The 19,104-nt window shown below is 47.1% G+C and overlaps 1 protein-coding gene across 1 annotated transcript in view; it reads right to left on the minus strand.

Moving 5' to 3' along the window:
- LHPP (phospholysine phosphohistidine inorganic pyrophosphate phosphatase) overlaps positions 1–17,897 on the minus strand; it is a 175,210-nt gene extending 157,313 nt beyond the window's left edge. The window contains exon 1 of the mRNA XM_069239130.1: positions 17,721–17,897. Coding sequence (XP_069095231.1) covers positions 17,721–17,854 — 134 coding nt within the window. The 5' untranslated portion in view covers positions 17,855–17,897. The remainder of the gene's footprint in view (positions 1–17,720) is intronic.
- Between the last annotated feature and the right edge of the window lie 1,207 nt (positions 17,898–19,104).

Genomic DNA, 19,104 nt, shown 5'->3' on the forward strand with positions numbered 1-19,104 from the left:
CGAACTAGCCTTCTGAAAAGGCTGACGCTGGAATCGCGGGCCTCTAACCCAGCCTGGAAAACGTGGGGTCAACACAATGTTGGAGCCTAAAACATGGCTGAAAAATGCTCTTCAGGTGACCTTGTCCTCGGTCCTGTTATCAGTTCCAAGACTGAGACCCTCTTATCCAGGTACAATGGAAAGGGTGGGGGGGTTATCTCGCGCTTTAAGACAAGAGTTTGCCTAAGGATCTTGTATTTCACTGAAAGAAGAAATGTGCAGACGCCTGGCTGGCAAGGTTGTGCCTTTACCTAACCATCAGCATCCTACCAGCACCTGGTTGTGCCTGTGCCAAGGCCGCTGCTCAGGGAGAGGCCTTGGCTTGCAGCGCACCCATTTGTGCAAGGCACTGTTGAACCTTATTGCCACAATCAGCGACCCAAACTAACCAATCCCACCAAAGATTCAGCCGTTGTATCACCACCTCAGATCGCCAGCGTTAGCTGTGGACAGTCCTTCCTCCTCATTCGAAAAAGCATCACCTGAGACAACCATGTGAACCACCTGATCTGTCGCCTCCAGCACCAGCTGGCACCCCTTGGGAACACCACATGACACCTAGCTGCAGCATCGCCCGGCGACGCACGAGACCAGCCCCTGGAGCACCTCACCACACCCACCTTGGTACAGCACAATCTGGGTTTTTGTCCCGGAAGTACACCTGCCACATCGTAAACTAGCCATGTCTTAGGAGTTCTGCCTCCTAACCAGTGTCGCGTGTTATCACTTTTCCAGTCCCAAATGTGGAAGCACATTTCCCAGCATTCTTAGTGCTGCTGGTTGGCATGGGTACAGGTTGTAGTTTTGCACCCGAGGCCCCTGTATTACCATTTGACCTCTCCACTTAGAGAACCACCTGATGCATTATCCGACACCCCCAGCCGGCAGCACCAGTACCTGATACTCCCTCCCATCACATTCCCAGCAGCGCATTGCGGCGCCCCTGCACAGCACTTAATAGCCGGCGGGGTGCAGACGCAATGACGTGAAAGACAAAATAGCTAATGTTTATCAACCTGCCTTTTACCTATTCGGGAGAGGATGCGGCACAGCGGCCGGAGCTGCCGACTGGAACTGGGGAGCCAGGTTCGAGTTTCGGCGCCGCTCAACATCCCGTGATTCTGGGCAAATCACTAATGCGTGTAGCCCTATACACCAGGTATAACCCATGTAAGCCATTTTATCACACACAGAATCTGCTGGAACATTCACATTCTCTGTGGCAGTTACCGTAAAGCACATACTATGACATAAAGCCAGGGAAATACAGGCCTACAGACACACCGCAAGGGTAATACATGCCTGGCGGGGAGACACAGCTAGGCAATACACACAAATAAGGTCATCCGGGATTAGGTTTACCACGTAACTCCACGTCATCAGGAGCCATTTTCTTCCCCCAAGTTATCATTCAAGGACTTTACACATTCAGGGAGTTATAGTTTCAACTTAGTCCAACTGTACAAATGATAGCTATGATTTGGAAAATGCAAGAATATAGGGAAGTAGTATAGCAGTGAGATTAAGTCATGTGGCAAACATATAGGGAATACTGTGGCTCACAATTAGGACAATATACAACTAGAGAAATACGTGTCCCATTGCAAAACAAACCTAGAGCTTTGCAGCAGTTCCAGGAAGGCAGTCTAGAGTAATATAAGGGGCTACCTGGAGAGAAAGCTAGGGTAAACCATGACTACTAGTGGCCACGCCCGGCGCAAACCACTGCTTTTTGGGCGTGCATGTAGGGAACTACACACCCTACTTGGGTACCGTGAAATATAATGGAATACAGGTACTACTGTAATGGTATTTAGGGAATGAATGCAGGGATTACTTAGAGAAGGGCTAGGGGAATACTGACAGGGCGACGCAGCTAGGGGAAAACTGTACCTACTGGAAAGCACACCTGCGGGCAGTACCGGGCCTTCTGCAAAAGGCTGCTAGGGTCCCACACTGGACTGCTGGGAAACACAACTAAGGTGAGTGACACGTGTATATGGATGCCTACAGGCCCACCTGGGGGGTGCAGCTAGCACAATATAGCCACTACTTGGAAACACGCAATGGGTGGTCCATGGGGGAAGACACGACTCAAGTGACACAGAACCCAATGGCTGACTGGACTGCTAGGGCACAATATACCCAAACCGGAGAAACAGTGAGAGCAAGATAGAGAAATTCCCATCAGCAAACACAGGCACGAAAAATGGGTGGCCAACACGCGAACACACTGCAGGCACACGCGTTTTGGAGTGTCCTCACCGTGCTGGAAATGTTATTGCACTTCCAAGGCCGGAACGAGAAAAAATCATCCAGGTATTGGTGCTGTCAAAAAAGACGGCGGGCTGAGGGCCTAAACCAGACGGCTGATCTGCTATAATTTGTAGGGATGTCAAACGCCCATTGGCGGAGGAGGTGGAGACTTTCTCATCTGGTTCACGTGCCTTCCGATGCGCTCGTGGCAGGGTGATGTAGCTTTGAAGAGGGAAGATAGGGAGGGCCTCCTTACTGCACGAGGCCTTTTGGTATAAATGCTTCATGAATTAGTGATTGGACACGGTTTACGATCATGTCCCTCCTCGCCTCCCATCTCCCCCTAACCGGACGGTGATAACTACATAACCTGCAAGCCCCTTACGTGTATGGTTGTGTCTGTGGCATACTGCGTTGTGCACACATGAATGTTGTGTGCTGGGGGAACCGGTCGAGCTCCCGCCCTCTAGCGCTGCATGCCCCGAGTCCGATCTGCCTGCCATGGCAGCAGGTGGAATGTGGCTCCTGTCAATAGTAGCCCCCTGGAGAGGAGGGTTTAGGGCCTCCCCGCCCTGCCAGGGCCGAGGTTGTCCGAACACGACTGACCAGCTGCTCCGAAGCACTCGTCCACCCCTGCCCTTGTTCCAACCCCCGCCAGGGTGCTGCTAACAGATGCAGGGCCCTCAAACCGCAGGATGTAGTAAATGTCCACCCGGCCCCCCATTCATATGTACATGTTAATGGCGGGTCTCTGCACACAGTTATGAATGAGCAGGGGAGGGCTCAAAGGAACATTAACAGGAACATTAACAGCCCCCTGTCTGTCCTACGCCTCACCGCGCAGGACACGAGGCCTGAACAGCTCCCCTCATGTTACTGCTCATAAAACCAGATAGGGGTGGGGGGCGCTGCCGGGGCGGGAGCAGGCCCCGACAATGAGAGCACATGCCAGCTAACAACGTGCAACTCACCACCGACACACTGAATGAAAACGCATGTACCCGGCGCTAATCTGTGCTGGGGGTTGCAGCTGGGAGGCACTGGCCCTGCACTCGGGTTTGGGGCTCGTGACTTATTAAGCGCAAAAGATAGAAAGGGAGAAAAGGGAGAACGAAGGAGAAAGAGAAATATAGGAAAACGGCGACCGAAGGAGAAAATTGGGATTAAAACGAATCTGTAACAGTGAAACGGAGACAGGAAGTGGCATGGGGTGGGTGTAAGATTAGGCGGCATTGGTACTGGGCAACATGGCACTCAGCAGGACAGGTGGTCGGCTCCCTCCGACGAAAAACTGTAAAAACTTGTTTCTTTCCAAAATAATCACAAATTGTCCGACTTTGAATGGTGGGGGCTGCGGCTGCACTTTATGGACTTTGGGACGCTGCCATGTGAAAAAATCTACCAGATCGGAAAGCTAAACATCTGGGTGAGTCCAGGGTGGTGTGCTTCACATGCACCACACACCATTTTCTTACCCACAGTGCCCTGCAAACCTCCAACTTTGCTTGAAATCACACATTTTTCGCACACTTTTGTGATGGAACCTTCCAGAATCTGAGGGAATCCACAAAATTCCTACCATCCGGCAGTGTGTGTATTCCTGTGTTTATATATATATATATATATATATGTTATTCTATGCTTAACATGTTCATAGGTCATTGCATAACTCCTAGATAAGTTGTTGTACTAGATACATATGAATCCCTGCTCTCATCTTATATCACACTTATCTACCCATCACCAAATGTCATATCTCTATCAATCTATCCTCCATTCCCACTCTGACACATCCCAAATCCATTCTACTACTTTCATCTCCTAATTAACTCTGCCTAAGTTCTTCCCTCCGCTTTCACATCTAACTCACCCAAACCTCATTTTACTACCAGGATCTCCCAAACAACCCTACTATATTCTCCCTCATTTATCTCACCTTTAACTCATCCAAAACCCCTCCTGCTACTATGATCTCCCTAACCCTTTGCACAGACTCTTCCCTCCTCCATCCTCCCTTTACTCATCCCAAGCCTATATCCTATTACCATAAACTCACAATTAACACTTCTGGATTCTTCCCTCCTCCACCCCTCCATTACTCCAGTCAATCTAACTAACAAACTCACATATCTGCGGCTCAAATGAACTCATAATAATACTAAAACTGTACTCATATTTCCCTATACTAACCCACCACTAATTCTTTTTGGGTTCCGGAGTAGCGTGCTAATCGCCGAAAAGCACTTCGACCCCTCGTCAGGGGTAGTAAGCGCTATATAAATACCATTACAATACAATTAAGGATGGAGCACACAGTACAATAACAATAAGAACTCACGCGATTCATTCAAAAATATGCTGCAAGATCTAATAAAACAGCAGTATATAAAATGAGGTCATTCCAATAGCGTGTGGGCTCTGTACAATGACAGGGTCTCAAAAGCTTCAACTGCGAGCTGTAGCCATCCTACCTATGCTTAATTTGTATCACAATAGGTGTGGTGGCTCAAAGTTTTGCTCAGAAGCCAGAGGCAGGCACTATAAAATGCCGGGCATGCCGAATACCAAGGCTGCATAGTCTTGATTCCACCTGATGACTTTTTAATCCATCCCCAGACCATTCCTGTCTCCTTGTCCCACTCTTTCAAATTCTTTTTTATCCTGGCTCGGTCTCTTTGGCACTGTTTTTCCATCTTTTTCTTCCTTTCTCCCTTTGTGTTTTAGCTTCTCTTGCTATTGGTCAAAGTCTGATGAGGACAAATATGTAATGCAAATAGAAGGAGTTTGCAGTTCCTAAGTAGAAGGAAAAGATGTAGGTCAGGAGTAACTTGAGACACCAGATCCTAGGATCTGATTGCTCGGGAGCAAGAGCCCTCACACACCCAAATGGGTGTCATGCTTCATTGTTGGGCTGCTCCTCATTGGTCTGGCGCTGCAATGCCCAACTGGCCCAGCAACAGGGGGTCTTTGCCGGAGTTCTTTTGTATACTGCCGATGTGAAGAGTGAGGTGCAACGTACAGTGTGAACATGTGAGTAGACTGGTGTAAGGTGGGGTTAAACATAACTAAGGGTTACCCTAATCCTTTAATACGCAGGTGCCTTGTTATGGTTAAAAATATATATAATTGTCCAAAAATGGATGCAAAGGTCCAAACTGGCTCAAAAGGTGATATGTTAAAATAAGGTCCACATGTTTCCTGCCTATTTATTGTCAAAACTGATCACAGCAATTCATCTGGACTGGAATCCTAATCTTCTCATGATTTGGATTACCAAAAAGGGCAAAACTTAATAATAGTACCCAAAGGCATTCACAAAGGTATACAGTATACCTTCAGGATCAAAAACCGACCTAAAAGAAGAAAAGAAAGTCAACAATAAAGAAAAAGTAAATAGACATATTCACATCTGATGGCATGCTAGACCTTGTAATATACTGCATGCTGAGGTAAGGTCCACCTTAGTAGTGCGGGCCTCACACTAAAGTGTACATGCACACACATGGAGCAGAAACGAAATGTTAATGTGACTCGAATACAAACCACAGATTTGGAAATACAACACAAAACAGGGAAGCGCCCAGATACCAACTTTCTAATCAGAACTACTACACTCCAATTATGCAGGACCCCACCATGAAACTGAGTACCAAGATTACTTCTCTAGTTACTTTGCACCTAGCACAAGGATGGCTGAGGAAGAATGAAGCTGACTTCTGTTGAATTCTAGCCCCAGGACCCCCTATTTTTATGTCCTCCCAAAGATCCACAAGGGGGTTTCCCTCCCCCTCAGGCAGATCAATTGTGTCTGCGATAGGGTCTCTACTCGAGCCCCTATTGAAATTTTGTGACCATTTTTTTACAACCTTTTGTCACTAAAATTCTCTCTTTTCTCAAAGACACATGGGACGTGCTGAACCTCATTGAGGAGATCAATGATATGGGCCAAATCAATCTTTTAGTGCCCCTTGACGTAGAAGCTCTCTTTACCAACATCTCCCAAGATGCTACCTTGGAAGTGATAGAGAGCACTCTGCTGTCAGAAGTTTGGACATTGCCCGCTCCAGTAAGCTTCACTATGGAATGTGCTACCCCTGCACTGAAAGAAAATGTCTTTCGATTCAAACACCAGCTATATCATCAAACGCAGGGCGCATCTAAAGGCAGCACACATTTTTGTAGACATAAACACAGAGCCTTTCTTGTACTTATTTTCAGAGGTCAGAAACCCAAAATAACAACACTACAGCAGCAAAAGGAAAATCAATGGAGTATATCAAAATCCTAATTCTAAGTACATTTAAAAACTATAAAGAATGTATAAGGTATTTACGTAAAGTGATGGCCAAATCAACATTTGTCAATTTACTAAGTAAAATAACAGAATCACAACATCTTACATTATATGCTAAAAACCATGGGCAAAGACTATGTCTCAATGCATACATCCAATTACAATCTAGTCCTTTAGTAAAATAACAGTGTACAGTAAGATAACTTAGATCACACACACAAAGAACATAAAAAGAAAAGTCACAGCAGTCAAAGAAAAATAAACATCTCAACAGTCAATACCCTAAAAACGGCATAAATCAAAGCCTCTCTCCGAGCAATCAAAAAACATGTGAGGTTAAAAGTATGGTCCTCATACAGTGTTTGGCAGAGTCGGAGGCCTGCCATGAATTGCCACTCTCTGCCCTGCAAACTTGCAGTTCCTCCACCTCAGTTAAACTCTGCGGAACCACTGGGTTTCCTCCAGGGGATCCTCAGCAGATCACGCTCTTGGAAACCTTGACCTGTTGACCAATCTCTGAAAAGGTTATAGAAGCTAGGTTTACAAACAGTATCGGAAGGGTCTGAGTCACGTGACCCAGTTTGAATATAAATTGAGAAGAATTGCAGTTAGTAAGGGAGTATAACAGTATTATCATTTGAATCATTTTCAGATTGGACAATTCCTTTCCAGTGCCAGATTTCTGTTTTTGCCCCCTGTGCTTATGTACTGCAGAGTATACTCACAGTTGCAGCTCTTGCTCACTGAATGTGATATTTGGCCCACATTCCAGAGGTTGAGACACAATACCTCTAGGAGGGCTCAAGGAGAGAGGCTTCTTTTTTTGCATTTTAAAGCATAAATTTGCACACACATTTGCTAAAACGCTGTTGGATCTAAAAAGACACTCAAGAAATGTCCCAGTACTTTCATAGAGGGTCACTCTTCGAAATTTTATCTGGGTTCCCCCTTGACATGAAGTTCCTCCAGTATGCCAGGCCAGCGTTTTGTCAAAGATGCCCACATGTGCCAAGAACTACTTCCACCATCCACCATGCAATGGCCTGTATGTTGACATGGGAAACACTCTCTATATGCTACGGCTGCCGGCCTACCACATGCCAAGAATTGCCTCCAGTATGCCAGAGTCTGTATTTTAACACTGATAACAGTCTCTATAGGTATTGCTGCCCTTCGCAGATGCCAACAGTTACATCCAGGATGCCAGGGTAAGCAGCATATTTACAATCATAACGCCAACTCAAACGCAATCATTCACTGTCACATACATGCATACTCATTCTCTCAAATACACTCACTCACATTCCCATCGTTCAAATCCACTACACGCCTTCAAAACCACCCAGAGCCACTCTGCAGGCGAACCAGAGAAACTGCAGATTTTAGGCGGTTTGTGCATGGTGCGGGGCGTTGCGTGCGCTTTTGATCGTGTCCCGCTGTATGGAAATGACACCGGCGCAAATTAAGCTTATTTCCTTGAGCCTGCCGAAAAGGGAAACTGGCGGGATGCCCCTACTTTCCAGCACTGCCTGCAGCAGGCTGCCGGTGCATGGCAGCGCCACTTACGTGCAGGTTGGGCTGCTCTTAGGGTATGCAAGAGCGCTCGACAGCCATAGCAGTCCGTCGGCAAAACCAGCAGCTCCACCCACCTTCCCCTTGAATTACATCCTCGTGGTTAAAGGAGTAGTGCCAAGGGAGTTTTCTATGCTACAGGCTTCTTAAAATATTACTAAGTAAAAAGCCACAGTGTTGTGCTAAGTGTCTTGCTGCAGCTAATATCACTGTGTACAGAGGAACAGCTTCTCCTATTAAACTCTTAGGACCATATGTACGAACACTTTTTCCCATAGACACAGAATGGGTAAAACCTTTGCTACATCTGGCCCTTAGTGCTTTGGCTTTAACTGAGTGGCATTTTAAGGATTCTCCCGCATCTAAAGCAAAAAAAAAACTGTCCCTGCTGCTATTGTCCAAGGACACGAACACTGTCACTAAAGAGCAGCAGCGCTGGATTCAAGATGTAACTCAAACCCACAAGTTGACCTTTATGTAGGTTTGTACCTGGAGTACAATAGTGTGGTTCGGCGGGCCCTGCTTCTGGGCTCAGCGGCCTGTTTATTCTGCAATCCACGTCATTCTGTGGCGAGGTGAAAAGGGCATCTGTTTTGAGACAAACAAGCTCTCCTAACACAAAAACACACGTCACTGGTTCATCCTCTGTTTAAGACACTTGTTTACTGCTGCATGTTAACTCGGATAATATTATGAATTTCACTAGCCTGACTTGGAGGTTTGCAACAAAATACACCGCAGCGCTACATGCTCACTTTAAACACAAAATAAGCCTTGTCTGTAGAAATTGATGCAATTTTTTTTTTAATTCTGATGCCATATGTTGTGTCATCTCGTATGTATCTGCTTATGTGAAAAAAACAACATTGTGGTTATGTTTTTATCAACAGACGCTTGTGATTAAATAACAAAATGGTACATCAAAAACACAGATTGGGTGTATGGGTTGCCCTTTTTAATTTAGTTGCAATTGTATAGCTAAATGACATTTAAGCAAGAAGAATGAAAAGAAAACGACACAACCGACATACTGCCAATGCCATTACTATGAACCATTACCACCACAACCACCAGTGCCACTGCCATTACCATCACCAATAGTACCATGCCACTACGAACGTCGCCACCTCCATCATTACGACTACTTAAGCACAATTAGCAGCACCATTAAAATCACAGCTGCTACCATTTCCTTCACCACTAATACTAGTAACATTACCACTACCAATACCACCATTGCCATCACAGTTACCATCACTACCACCAGCTGCATTACACCTTTCAAAACCAACATTAGCATTACCACTGACGTCATGACTGCTACCATTACAACTACCAATGTCACTGTAGGGAAAGATCTTTTTGCATGCATACCCCACTCAATTTTTGGACTGATGCGCACCCAGCATGACTCCAACCGCTGCAAACGGAAAAGAAGGATGAACCTTCTTGGGGGAGCTCTTAGATAGCCCCCCACCGGTTCGCGGCGGCCGGATCCAACTGGCGGCCAACGCAGCCGCTACGAATTAACCTGTCTCCACTTCCGCCCCCACGCATCGCGAGGCTTGGGGGCGGAAGTCAAGGCCAGCCTCGTGCACCTCCGGTGCGCAAGGGGAGCGTTGGGCATCGGAGGCCCCGTCCCCTAACGGGCCGTGCCCCCCCCATGTAAGGGGGGGCGCTTTACTCTTCTGTTGCATTGGGACACTGCTAACCAAGTCCCAGTAAATGTGCTCTGACTCATAATATATGTGTACAACCGGCTAATCTCTGATTGGCATATTTATTTATCCAAGTCTGAATTTAAATTGCTAATTTTGAAAATACCACTTTTAAAAAGATGGCAGGTTTTTATCTAAAGTCTCTAGTTGCCTTTTTAGAGTTAATCCCCAACTGTAACCTGTCAACCTGCTGGGAGGTGGGGGTGGCTCTCAGGAAAGAGAACAAAAGGCCCTTGTCTGGGATGAGGTGTGTTCTCCTCTTGAAAGGATAGCCTAGGGAATGTGCCTACCAACTGCACAAACTTCAAAGGGGTATCTCCTATTACAGACTTATGAAACGCAAACTTAGGCCTGCTCCTGCCACTGTCCAAGTATCCAGAATGGCACTCATCCCAGTGTGGGGGACACCTGTTCTAGAACTAGTTTGTAGAAGAGGTTTCTCATTTCTCTAGACACACCTCAAGCATGTGCCCAGAGCTCTGGTCAAAGGAATAAGGATCCTGCCATGTTGGAATTTGGTGGAGCAGGGTACTGTAGGATTGTTTAGGACCAAAAGAACCCCTAGGAAAATATGTCAGAGTTGGTAGGACTGCCCCTGGGGACATTTCCATATTGGACAGGGAATTTTCCCCACCCTAGATACCTTCCTCAGAACACTGCTGGGCCTGAGGAAGACAGAAAAAGGACTATATCTTCTGAACCCCTATTGGGTTTCAGAAAGAGGACTGCACCTACTGCAACCTGTAGATAGAAACCCCAAAGGATGGAACTGCTCCCAATTGAACCCAGGACCGAAGCGTGGAAACCAGGGACTAGTTGGCTAGCCTGCGGTTATGGTAAAGGGACACAAAAGCTACAACAAGCTCCTCTTCTTCAAGAGCCCAGATGACTGGTACCAACCGGACTTGCCCTGGACCCCACTGGTGGCTGCCCCTGGAGTGAGTCTTGACCGCCAAGTGGTGTCTCTATAGTGCTGGGGCCCATCGATAAGCGTCAGATCGTATTAATCCTTTCAGTAGTTTCCAGCTTCTCTTGCCTGCCGCAGTGTGATTTTGACTCCTCACCCTGTGAAGCAAGCTAAATTTGTGTGACACATGGTGGCACTATTTGCGTTGGCAGGTTTGTAGTGGGTTATTTGCCCTCTCTGACAGAAGCTTTTACAACAGTCTGAAAGCTATCAAGATAATGAAGCAAAACCACCTTAGGCACAAATGCTGGACCAATTAAGTTGGTTTGACGGATTGAACTATGGAAAAGAAGAACCAGCTCTTTAACTGGAGGCTGTCCACATAAGACTAGCACAAATTACCATCTCATTAAGTTGTAGAGTAGCAAACATTGCTTTAGCATTCTTCTGGATAGTGGTGATATTCTCGTGGGAAAAGCTGTTAATTTAGTAATCTTATCCGAATAGTAAGCAACTAGAGGCAGGGGACAAGGATCACGACATTAGCCATACCACCGTATTTGCAAGAAATGTTAGTTTGCTTTAGGTTCTCATTTATTTACAAACTGTGTTTAATGTTTTCTTAAATTATAAAGAGCAGTCCTGGCAGGTGAATCCCACATTTTTGCCAGATTTATTTGTGGGCCAAATGGCTTTCTTCGAGCACCTTAGATCCCTGGAGGACCAGGTAGCACTTTTACTGTTCTTAAAACAGGACTCTGAAATATATCAGCATATTAATCAATATTCATATCTGGTGAGACAAGACCAGGTTGCATTGTTCCAAGTCGAAGTCATTAAAGAAAATCATGCATTTTTCAATAATTTTCCTATATAACGGATATCTGAGAGAAACACACTCTGTAAAGCTGCTTGGAAATACTGGTATGTTCAGATAGACTGAAGGACCCCTTATCTGCTGAACATTACAAGCACACACTCACAGCGCCAGGCCTCGTGGTCTTGTCGAGTTACCTTATACCTTATGATGCCTCGGACTTTGGTGTTTATCATGAGATATGGTGCACGCAATAACCATGCAGCGACTGTGCCCCATGCACTGCTTAAAATCTGGAGATTAAATGGTTCTAAAATTTGCCATCCACATGAGTGACACCAGTGTCTCTTCTGTGTCTCACAAGTGGTGGTAGTGTGTTTTCATGATGGTAATGAGAGCGCCCAGCCCACGTCAAACCTATTGTTCGATTAGCTTTATTACTGCACTAGACTGCAAGAAAAAGATCAATGCAAGTCCTCATCCTCCACGTCAGTGACACTTAGGTTGATTCAAACACTGACTAAGATTACTTCTGACTAAGGCACGCAAGCAGCACCAAGGTGAGATGATTAACATGTTCCATGCATGCCTCAGGTATGCAGCCACCAAACGGGAGCCACTGATGCAGTCATGAAGATAAGGTGAAAATTATACAAAAACACTGCTCATTAAAGCCATGGCAGCTCATTCTACACGAACAAAGCTTCTCATGACAGAAAATCCTCGAGTACGGCATTCCCTGCAATTGTCATGTGCAAGGGCTGTACAAATGGAGGAGGCAATGGCCATGATTAAGTTATCAGAGGAATGCAGTGACAAGCAAACAAACTTGCTGCAGCACAACACTGTGAGGGAAAGATCCACTGTGATGGAAGCCACTCACTTGAAAGTGAATGCCCTGCCTATGGCCGGACATTCGCCAAACGTGGGAAACAAACCACATTGCATAGCTCTGCGGAAGTGGACATGAGGCAAGAGCAATTAGGTATCCCTCCCCAAACAAAACCCATTCAAAAGGCAGAGGAACAGGACCTCGACAGATGCCCAAATAAAGAGTATCATGAAGAATCAATATTGCAACACCACAATGATGAAATGCTGGACAAACCCAACCTGCAGATTCAGGGGATGAACGTGGTGTCTCTAATATTCAATAAGACAATGACAAGCCTGATGGCAAAGCCGAGACCAAAGCCATGGCTGCAGACCACTGTAAACCAGATCTATGCAGACACAAACCCAAACCCCACATGTGTAGATAGCCGTATTTACTGCAACCTGGGAGAAGTCACAGTGGACGCCATTACTAAGATGCTCCTCTTTTAAATACGAACAGTGTAGGAGGCTGGCCTGGCTTATAGTGGGTACCTTGTGGTACTTACACATTGTGCCAGGTCCAGTTATCCCTTATTAGTAGAATAGAGGTGTTCTAGCAGCTTAGGCTCATAGAGGTAGCTATAGCAGAGCAGCTTAGGCTGAACTAGGAGACATGCAAAGCTCCTGCTATACCACCTATATCATATAGCACTATATCACAAGAAAACACAATACTCAGAGTTACTGAGTTACTAAAAATAAAGGTACTTTATTTTAGTGACAATATGCCAAAAGTATCTCAGAGGATACCCTCCCTTAGGAAGTAAGTAATATACACAAATTATATGTACACAAACCAAAATCAGGTAACAGGTAGAAAAGTAGTGCAAACAATGTAGAACCACAATAGAATGCAATAGGTAGCAATAGGCCTAGGGGCAACACAAACCATAGACTCCAAAAGTGGAATGCGAAAGACGAATGGACCCCAGGCCTAGTGTAGGTTGTAGAGGGTCACTGGGACTGTTAGAAAACACTAAGGGTGTCCCAGATACCCAACCCCAAGACCCTGAAAAGTAGGAGTAAAGTTATCCTACTACCCCAGAAAGACAGTAAAGTCGAGATAGGGGATTCTGCAAGGAAAAAAACTGCCAGCAAAACACTGAAGACGGATTCCTGGACCTGAGGACCTGTAAAGGAAGGGGACCAAGTCCAAGAGTCACGCAAGTGTCCGGGGGGGCAGGAGCCCACTAAACCCCAGATGAAGGTGCAAAATGGCTGCCTCTGGGTGGAAGAAGAAGATTCTGCAACAACGGAAGGTGTCAGGAACTTCTCCTTTGGTCAGAAGATGTCCCACGGCGTGCTGGAGGATGCAGAGTTATGTTCATGCAGAAAGACCACAAACAAGCCTTGCTAGCTGCAAGAGTTGCGGTTGAGGATTTTGGGTGCAGCTGGGGCCCAGGAACGACCAGGAGGTCTCCCGTTGGAGGAGGAGACAGAGGGGGCGCTCAGCAACTCAGCGAGCCCCCACAGAAGCAGGCAGCACCAGCAGAAGTACTGGAGCAGGCACTTAGAAGATCTGAGGACAGCGGTCGACTCAGAGTCACAAAGGAGGGTCCCACGACATCGAAGTCCAGCTCAGCGAGTTGGGCAATGCAGGACAGAGTGCTGGGGACCTGGGCTAGGCTGTGCACGAAGGAAGTCTTGCAAAAGTGCACAGAAGCCGGAGCAGCTGCATACTGTCTGGCTTGCGGAGGCTCGGACTTACCTTCACCAAATTTGGACAGAAGGGCCACTGGACTGTGGGAGACACTTGGACCCATTTCCTGTGTTCCAGGGACCACACTCATCAGGATGAGAGGGGACCCAGAGGACAGGTGATGCAGAAGTCTGGTGCCTGCATTAGCAGGGGGAAGATTTCGTCGACCCACGGGAGATTTCTTCTTGGCTTCCAGTACAGGGTGAAGGCAGACAGCCCTCAGAGTATGCACCACTAGGAAACAGTTGAGAAAGCCGGCAGAATTAGGCGCTACAATGTTGCTGGTAGCCTTCTTGCTACTTTGTTGCGGTTATGCAGGCGTCCTGGAGCAGTCAGCGGTCGATCCTTGGCAGAAGTCGAAGAGGGAAGTGCAGAGGAACTCTGGTGAGCTCTTGCATTTGTTACCTGAGGAATAGCCCACATGAGAGACCCTAAATAGCCCACAGAGGAGGATTGGCTACTGAGAAAGGTAAGCACCTATCAGGAGGGGTCTCTGACGTCACCTGCTGGCACTGGCCACTCAGAGCTTTCCATTGTGCCCTCACACCTCTGCATCCAAGATAGCAGAGGTCTAGGACACACTGGAGGAGCTCTGGGCACTTCCCATGGGAGGTGCTGGTCAGGGGAGTGGTCACTCCCCTTTCCTTTGTCTAGTTTCACGCCAGAGCAGGGCTGGGGGATCCCTAAACCGGTGTAGGCTGGCTTATGCAGAGAGGGCACCATCTGTGCCCATAAAAGCATTTCCAGAGGCTGGGGAGGCTACTCCTCCCCAGCCCTTCACACCTATTTCCAAAGGGAGAGGGTGTAACACCCTCTCTTAGAGGAACTCCTTTGTTCTGCCTTCCTGGGCCTGGGCTGCCCAGGCCCCATGGGGGCAGAAACCTGTCTGAGGGGTTGGCAGCAGCAGTAGCTGCAGTCGAGACCCCGGAAAGTTAGTTTGGCAGTACCCGGGCTCTGTGCTGGAGATCCGGGGATGCATGGAATTGTCACCCCAATACCAGAATGGTATTGGGGTGACAATTCCATGATCCTAGACATGTTACATGGCCATGTTCGGAGTTACCATTGTGACGCTACATATAGGTATTGACCTATATGTAGTGCACGCGCGTAATGGTGTCCCTGAACTCACAAAGTCTGGGGAATTTGCCCTGAACAATGTCGGGGGACCTTGGCTAGTGCCAGGGTGCCCACACACTAAGTAACTTTGTACCTAACCTTCACCAAGTGAGGGTTAGACATATAGGTGACTTATAAGTTACTTATGTGCAGTGAAAAATGGCTGTGAAATAACATGGACGTTATTTCACTCAGGCTGCAGTGGCAGTCCTGGGTAAGAATTGTCTGAGCTCCCTATGGGTGGCAAACGAAATGCTGCAGGCCATAGGGATCTCCTGGAACCCCAATACCCTGGGTACCTAGGTACCATATACAATGGAATTATAAGGGTGTTCCAGTGTGCCAATCAGAATTGGTAAAATTAGTCACTAGCCTGCAGTGACAATTTTAAAAGCAGAGAGAGCATAAACACTGAGGTTCTGGTCAGCAGAGCCTCAGTGGTACAGTTAGGCACCGCACAGGGAACACATACAGAGCACAAACCTATGAGCACTGGGGTCCTGGCTAGCAGAATCCCAGTGACACATATCAAACATATTGACAACATACAGGCCACAAACCTATGAGCCCTGGGCCCTGGCTATCAGGATCCCAGTGAGACAGTAAAAACACCCTGACAAACAGGCCAAAAGTGGGGGTAACAAGGCTAGAAAGAGGCTACCTTCCTACAAACAGGCACACTGATGACTTGCCATACTACTGAAGAACTCAAAATGTTTTAGTCTGCACTTAGCATCAGTGTACTATAGAACATCCTGGATAATGTTAAGTCACTGTTTTTAGGAATCAGATATGGTAAGAACAAGAAAGTCAGACCTCAAAATCACCCCTGGGCAAAAACAGGGGCACTAAGGCACTTCTACTTCTGTATCAATAAACAAGTGTAGACAGTAAACAAGTCTGAATTTTAAGGCGTTGGGTTCACTTAATTGGTAAAAGGCCAGATTCCCGCCTTCCCCACGTCCCCGAATAGTGGTCACAAAAAAGTGAAACATTTAGACTAATGGGCATGTGCGTAGATAAGCTAACAGGTTGCCAATGCCCTTCTCTGGGGTCAAAGGTCTCAATACCACCTGAACCTGCTCCAAAATTTGAAAAATTACTATGGGTCAGATCTAAACATGGGTCGTAATGATAAATCCTGCAATTTGTGGCAGAATTTGTAAATCCTCTGCCGGTGAATAAAACTCTGCCACAATAATCTCGGCCAAATTATTGTTATGGAAGATGATTCTGCTGACAGAATCGCCACAAGTTCACCAACAATTGGTTTACCATTTCAACCAGAAATTGAAGGATTCCCCATCTCCACAAAAAGGAGGTCTGGCTGTCTGGATACAGGTACTGATTTAGAGTTAGGTGGCCATGAAAAATTCTGTGGTTTGTGGAAGAATTTCTAATCCAGAGGAGAATCCACTGACATAATTCGTTCCATCATGGTATGTCTAAAGAAGTGGTAAAGTCTGACATTGGGTTGCATCATACAAATTTAGCGCTTTGCTGACAAATTGGAGGGTTTTCTGTTTAGGGTGACCACCTCACTCCATTCAGCACGGACAAAGTTTCCAGTCTTGGGCTTTCATGTCTCAGCCCATGCATTCTGGGTGCTGTAGTTCTGGTTTGCTCACGTCGGACTAATTAGAATAACACACCTGCTTAGTAACGACTTGTAGGTTAAAAGTCCAGGCGTGGGAACTGTGTCTGTGAGGACACCGATGTGGCCACTCTACTCTCTTACCACCCAACATGGGGCAAGGGCTTATTGAGAAAAAGTGAAAAATCAAAACTGCACCTTCCCAGAGCGCTCACGCTGCTCACCCTTAGACAGTAGTAGCTCTGGCCACTTTGCTAGGTTTATGTGGGATGTGCTGCTCCAGTCCAGTTTTTTCTTTGAATTCTGGGACTAGTCTTGTGTATTCCATTATAAAATAGAACTACGTACAAGTCCCAGAATTCAAAGAAATAAAACTTGAACTGGAGTAGCACATCACGCAGGAACCTAGGAAACGAAGCAGCTGTGCTACGGCCTCTCTTGTCTTTGATGTATTCTTTGCACTGCAGGAACTGTAGTTTCAGGCTTACAAATGCACACATTTAGAAAACGGGAACTAGCGAGTTAATCACGCAGAAAATGGGGGTAATGTGTGATCGCTACCCTTACAGAATACTGAGTGCCAACAGAAACAGACGCCCGTTACAACATTTCTCTGGATTAGACATGAAACGTATAAATACACATTTTTGCCAACACAGCAAAGTTGCAACATTAAATTCCAGCGAATTCGTCACCTCGCTCCATAGCGACTATTAACTTTGGTAAGCTTGTTACAACAACGTCTGTCACACCAATAAAGTTATATTTACTTTGAAATTCGAAGTCACTGCCAGCCCCGCCTTCCCTGTGCAGCCAACCCCCACCTCACCTGCTGACTGCCTCCTTGCTCCCCTCAATGGGCTGCCCCCCTCCGGCCCCGCCGCTGTCATAGAGCACCCCACTGATGTCCAGCAGCAGTGCCCGGAGCCCCCGCAGCCCCCCCGCCCAAGCCGGAGCCGCCATCACAGCGAGAGCCTGAAACCGGCCTCCCCCCTGCACCCGCCCACAGCTCCTCCCCGGTGTCACACGAGCCTCGCAGGGCCGCCCCTCGCGCCGGCCCCTTTCTGCAAGCACCTGTCGCGATCCTCAGTGCGCACGGTCAGTGGTCTGGCCTTATTGATTGCAGCTGACATGACCTGGATGAATTTAGTCACGCATGAATCTGGTAAACATGAGAGGCCAGATACTTGTCCACAATCCGCATTTTGGGGCAGTGATGAACATTTTACTACAGCGAAGTAAAACCCTACCGATGTTTGCAAACAAAAAAACCGCAACGGAAACGTCAACACTACTTACAGTACATTCGGGTGCAAATGAGGCAAACGGAATAACTAAACGATCTTGGTACAAAACAAATGTAAGTGCAACACCCCCGAGTCAAAATAAAAGTACGAATTATGAAAACGCACTGGAGTCTAAAACTGAAGTACATTGTCTCTGTGGTAGGGGCAGTAATAGCAATGCTCGAGGCCGTGGTTTACCAGTTTCTGCAGGTCCAGGTTCCGGCGCAGAGGATCTACTGTTTAAGGTGATTATCTCACAGCTGCTGGTAAGGTTGGAAGAAAACTGCCTGAGCTGCCGATCTTGGAGCTGGGGAACCAGGTTAGTGTCTTGGTGTCAGCTCACCATCATGTGATTCTGGGCAAAATCACCCAGGTGATGCAGCATTGGTGGCAATGTGTCGGTTCCTCACAAAAAGGCGGGGTTGATGAATCCAGCAGGTCAAGATATGAGGTGTCGACTTTGCGGTGTCACAATCATACTGCCGAGCCACAGGTGTTGCAGCAGAATCAGTCGGGGGTCACGGACGTCAGTGACACGGCACTCAGGACTCGTGCTGTGGTGGGATTTCAGAGGCTCTGCGGCGGTGTCAAGCAAGGGTTGCAGGTCACATTTGTTGCACTCAGCGGGGACCACGGCTTCGGTAAAGGGAGCAGAGTGCGGTCGGAGAGCAGCGCTGTTCCGATGTCGCCTTGGAGTTGATGTGCTTAGGTTCTTCTTATTTGCACCAGAGCTCGCGTCCAAGGGCTCAGGAACTGGGTTTTGTACCAATTGGCAAGTTAGGACTCTCAGCAAGAAAAGGTGAAGTTCTTGTTGGCCCTGAAAACTTCTTAACAGGAGGCTAGCTCAGTTCAAGCCTTTGGAGAACCTTGGAAATCAGGATGTAGAAAACCAAGTCCAGTCCTTCCACTTCCAGGACAGAAGGAGCA

Source organism: Pleurodeles waltl, chromosome 6, assembly GCF_031143425.1.
Source record: "Pleurodeles waltl isolate 20211129_DDA chromosome 6, aPleWal1.hap1.20221129, whole genome shotgun sequence".
In the NCBI taxonomy this organism is placed as follows: domain Eukaryota; kingdom Metazoa; phylum Chordata; class Amphibia; order Caudata; family Salamandridae; genus Pleurodeles; species Pleurodeles waltl.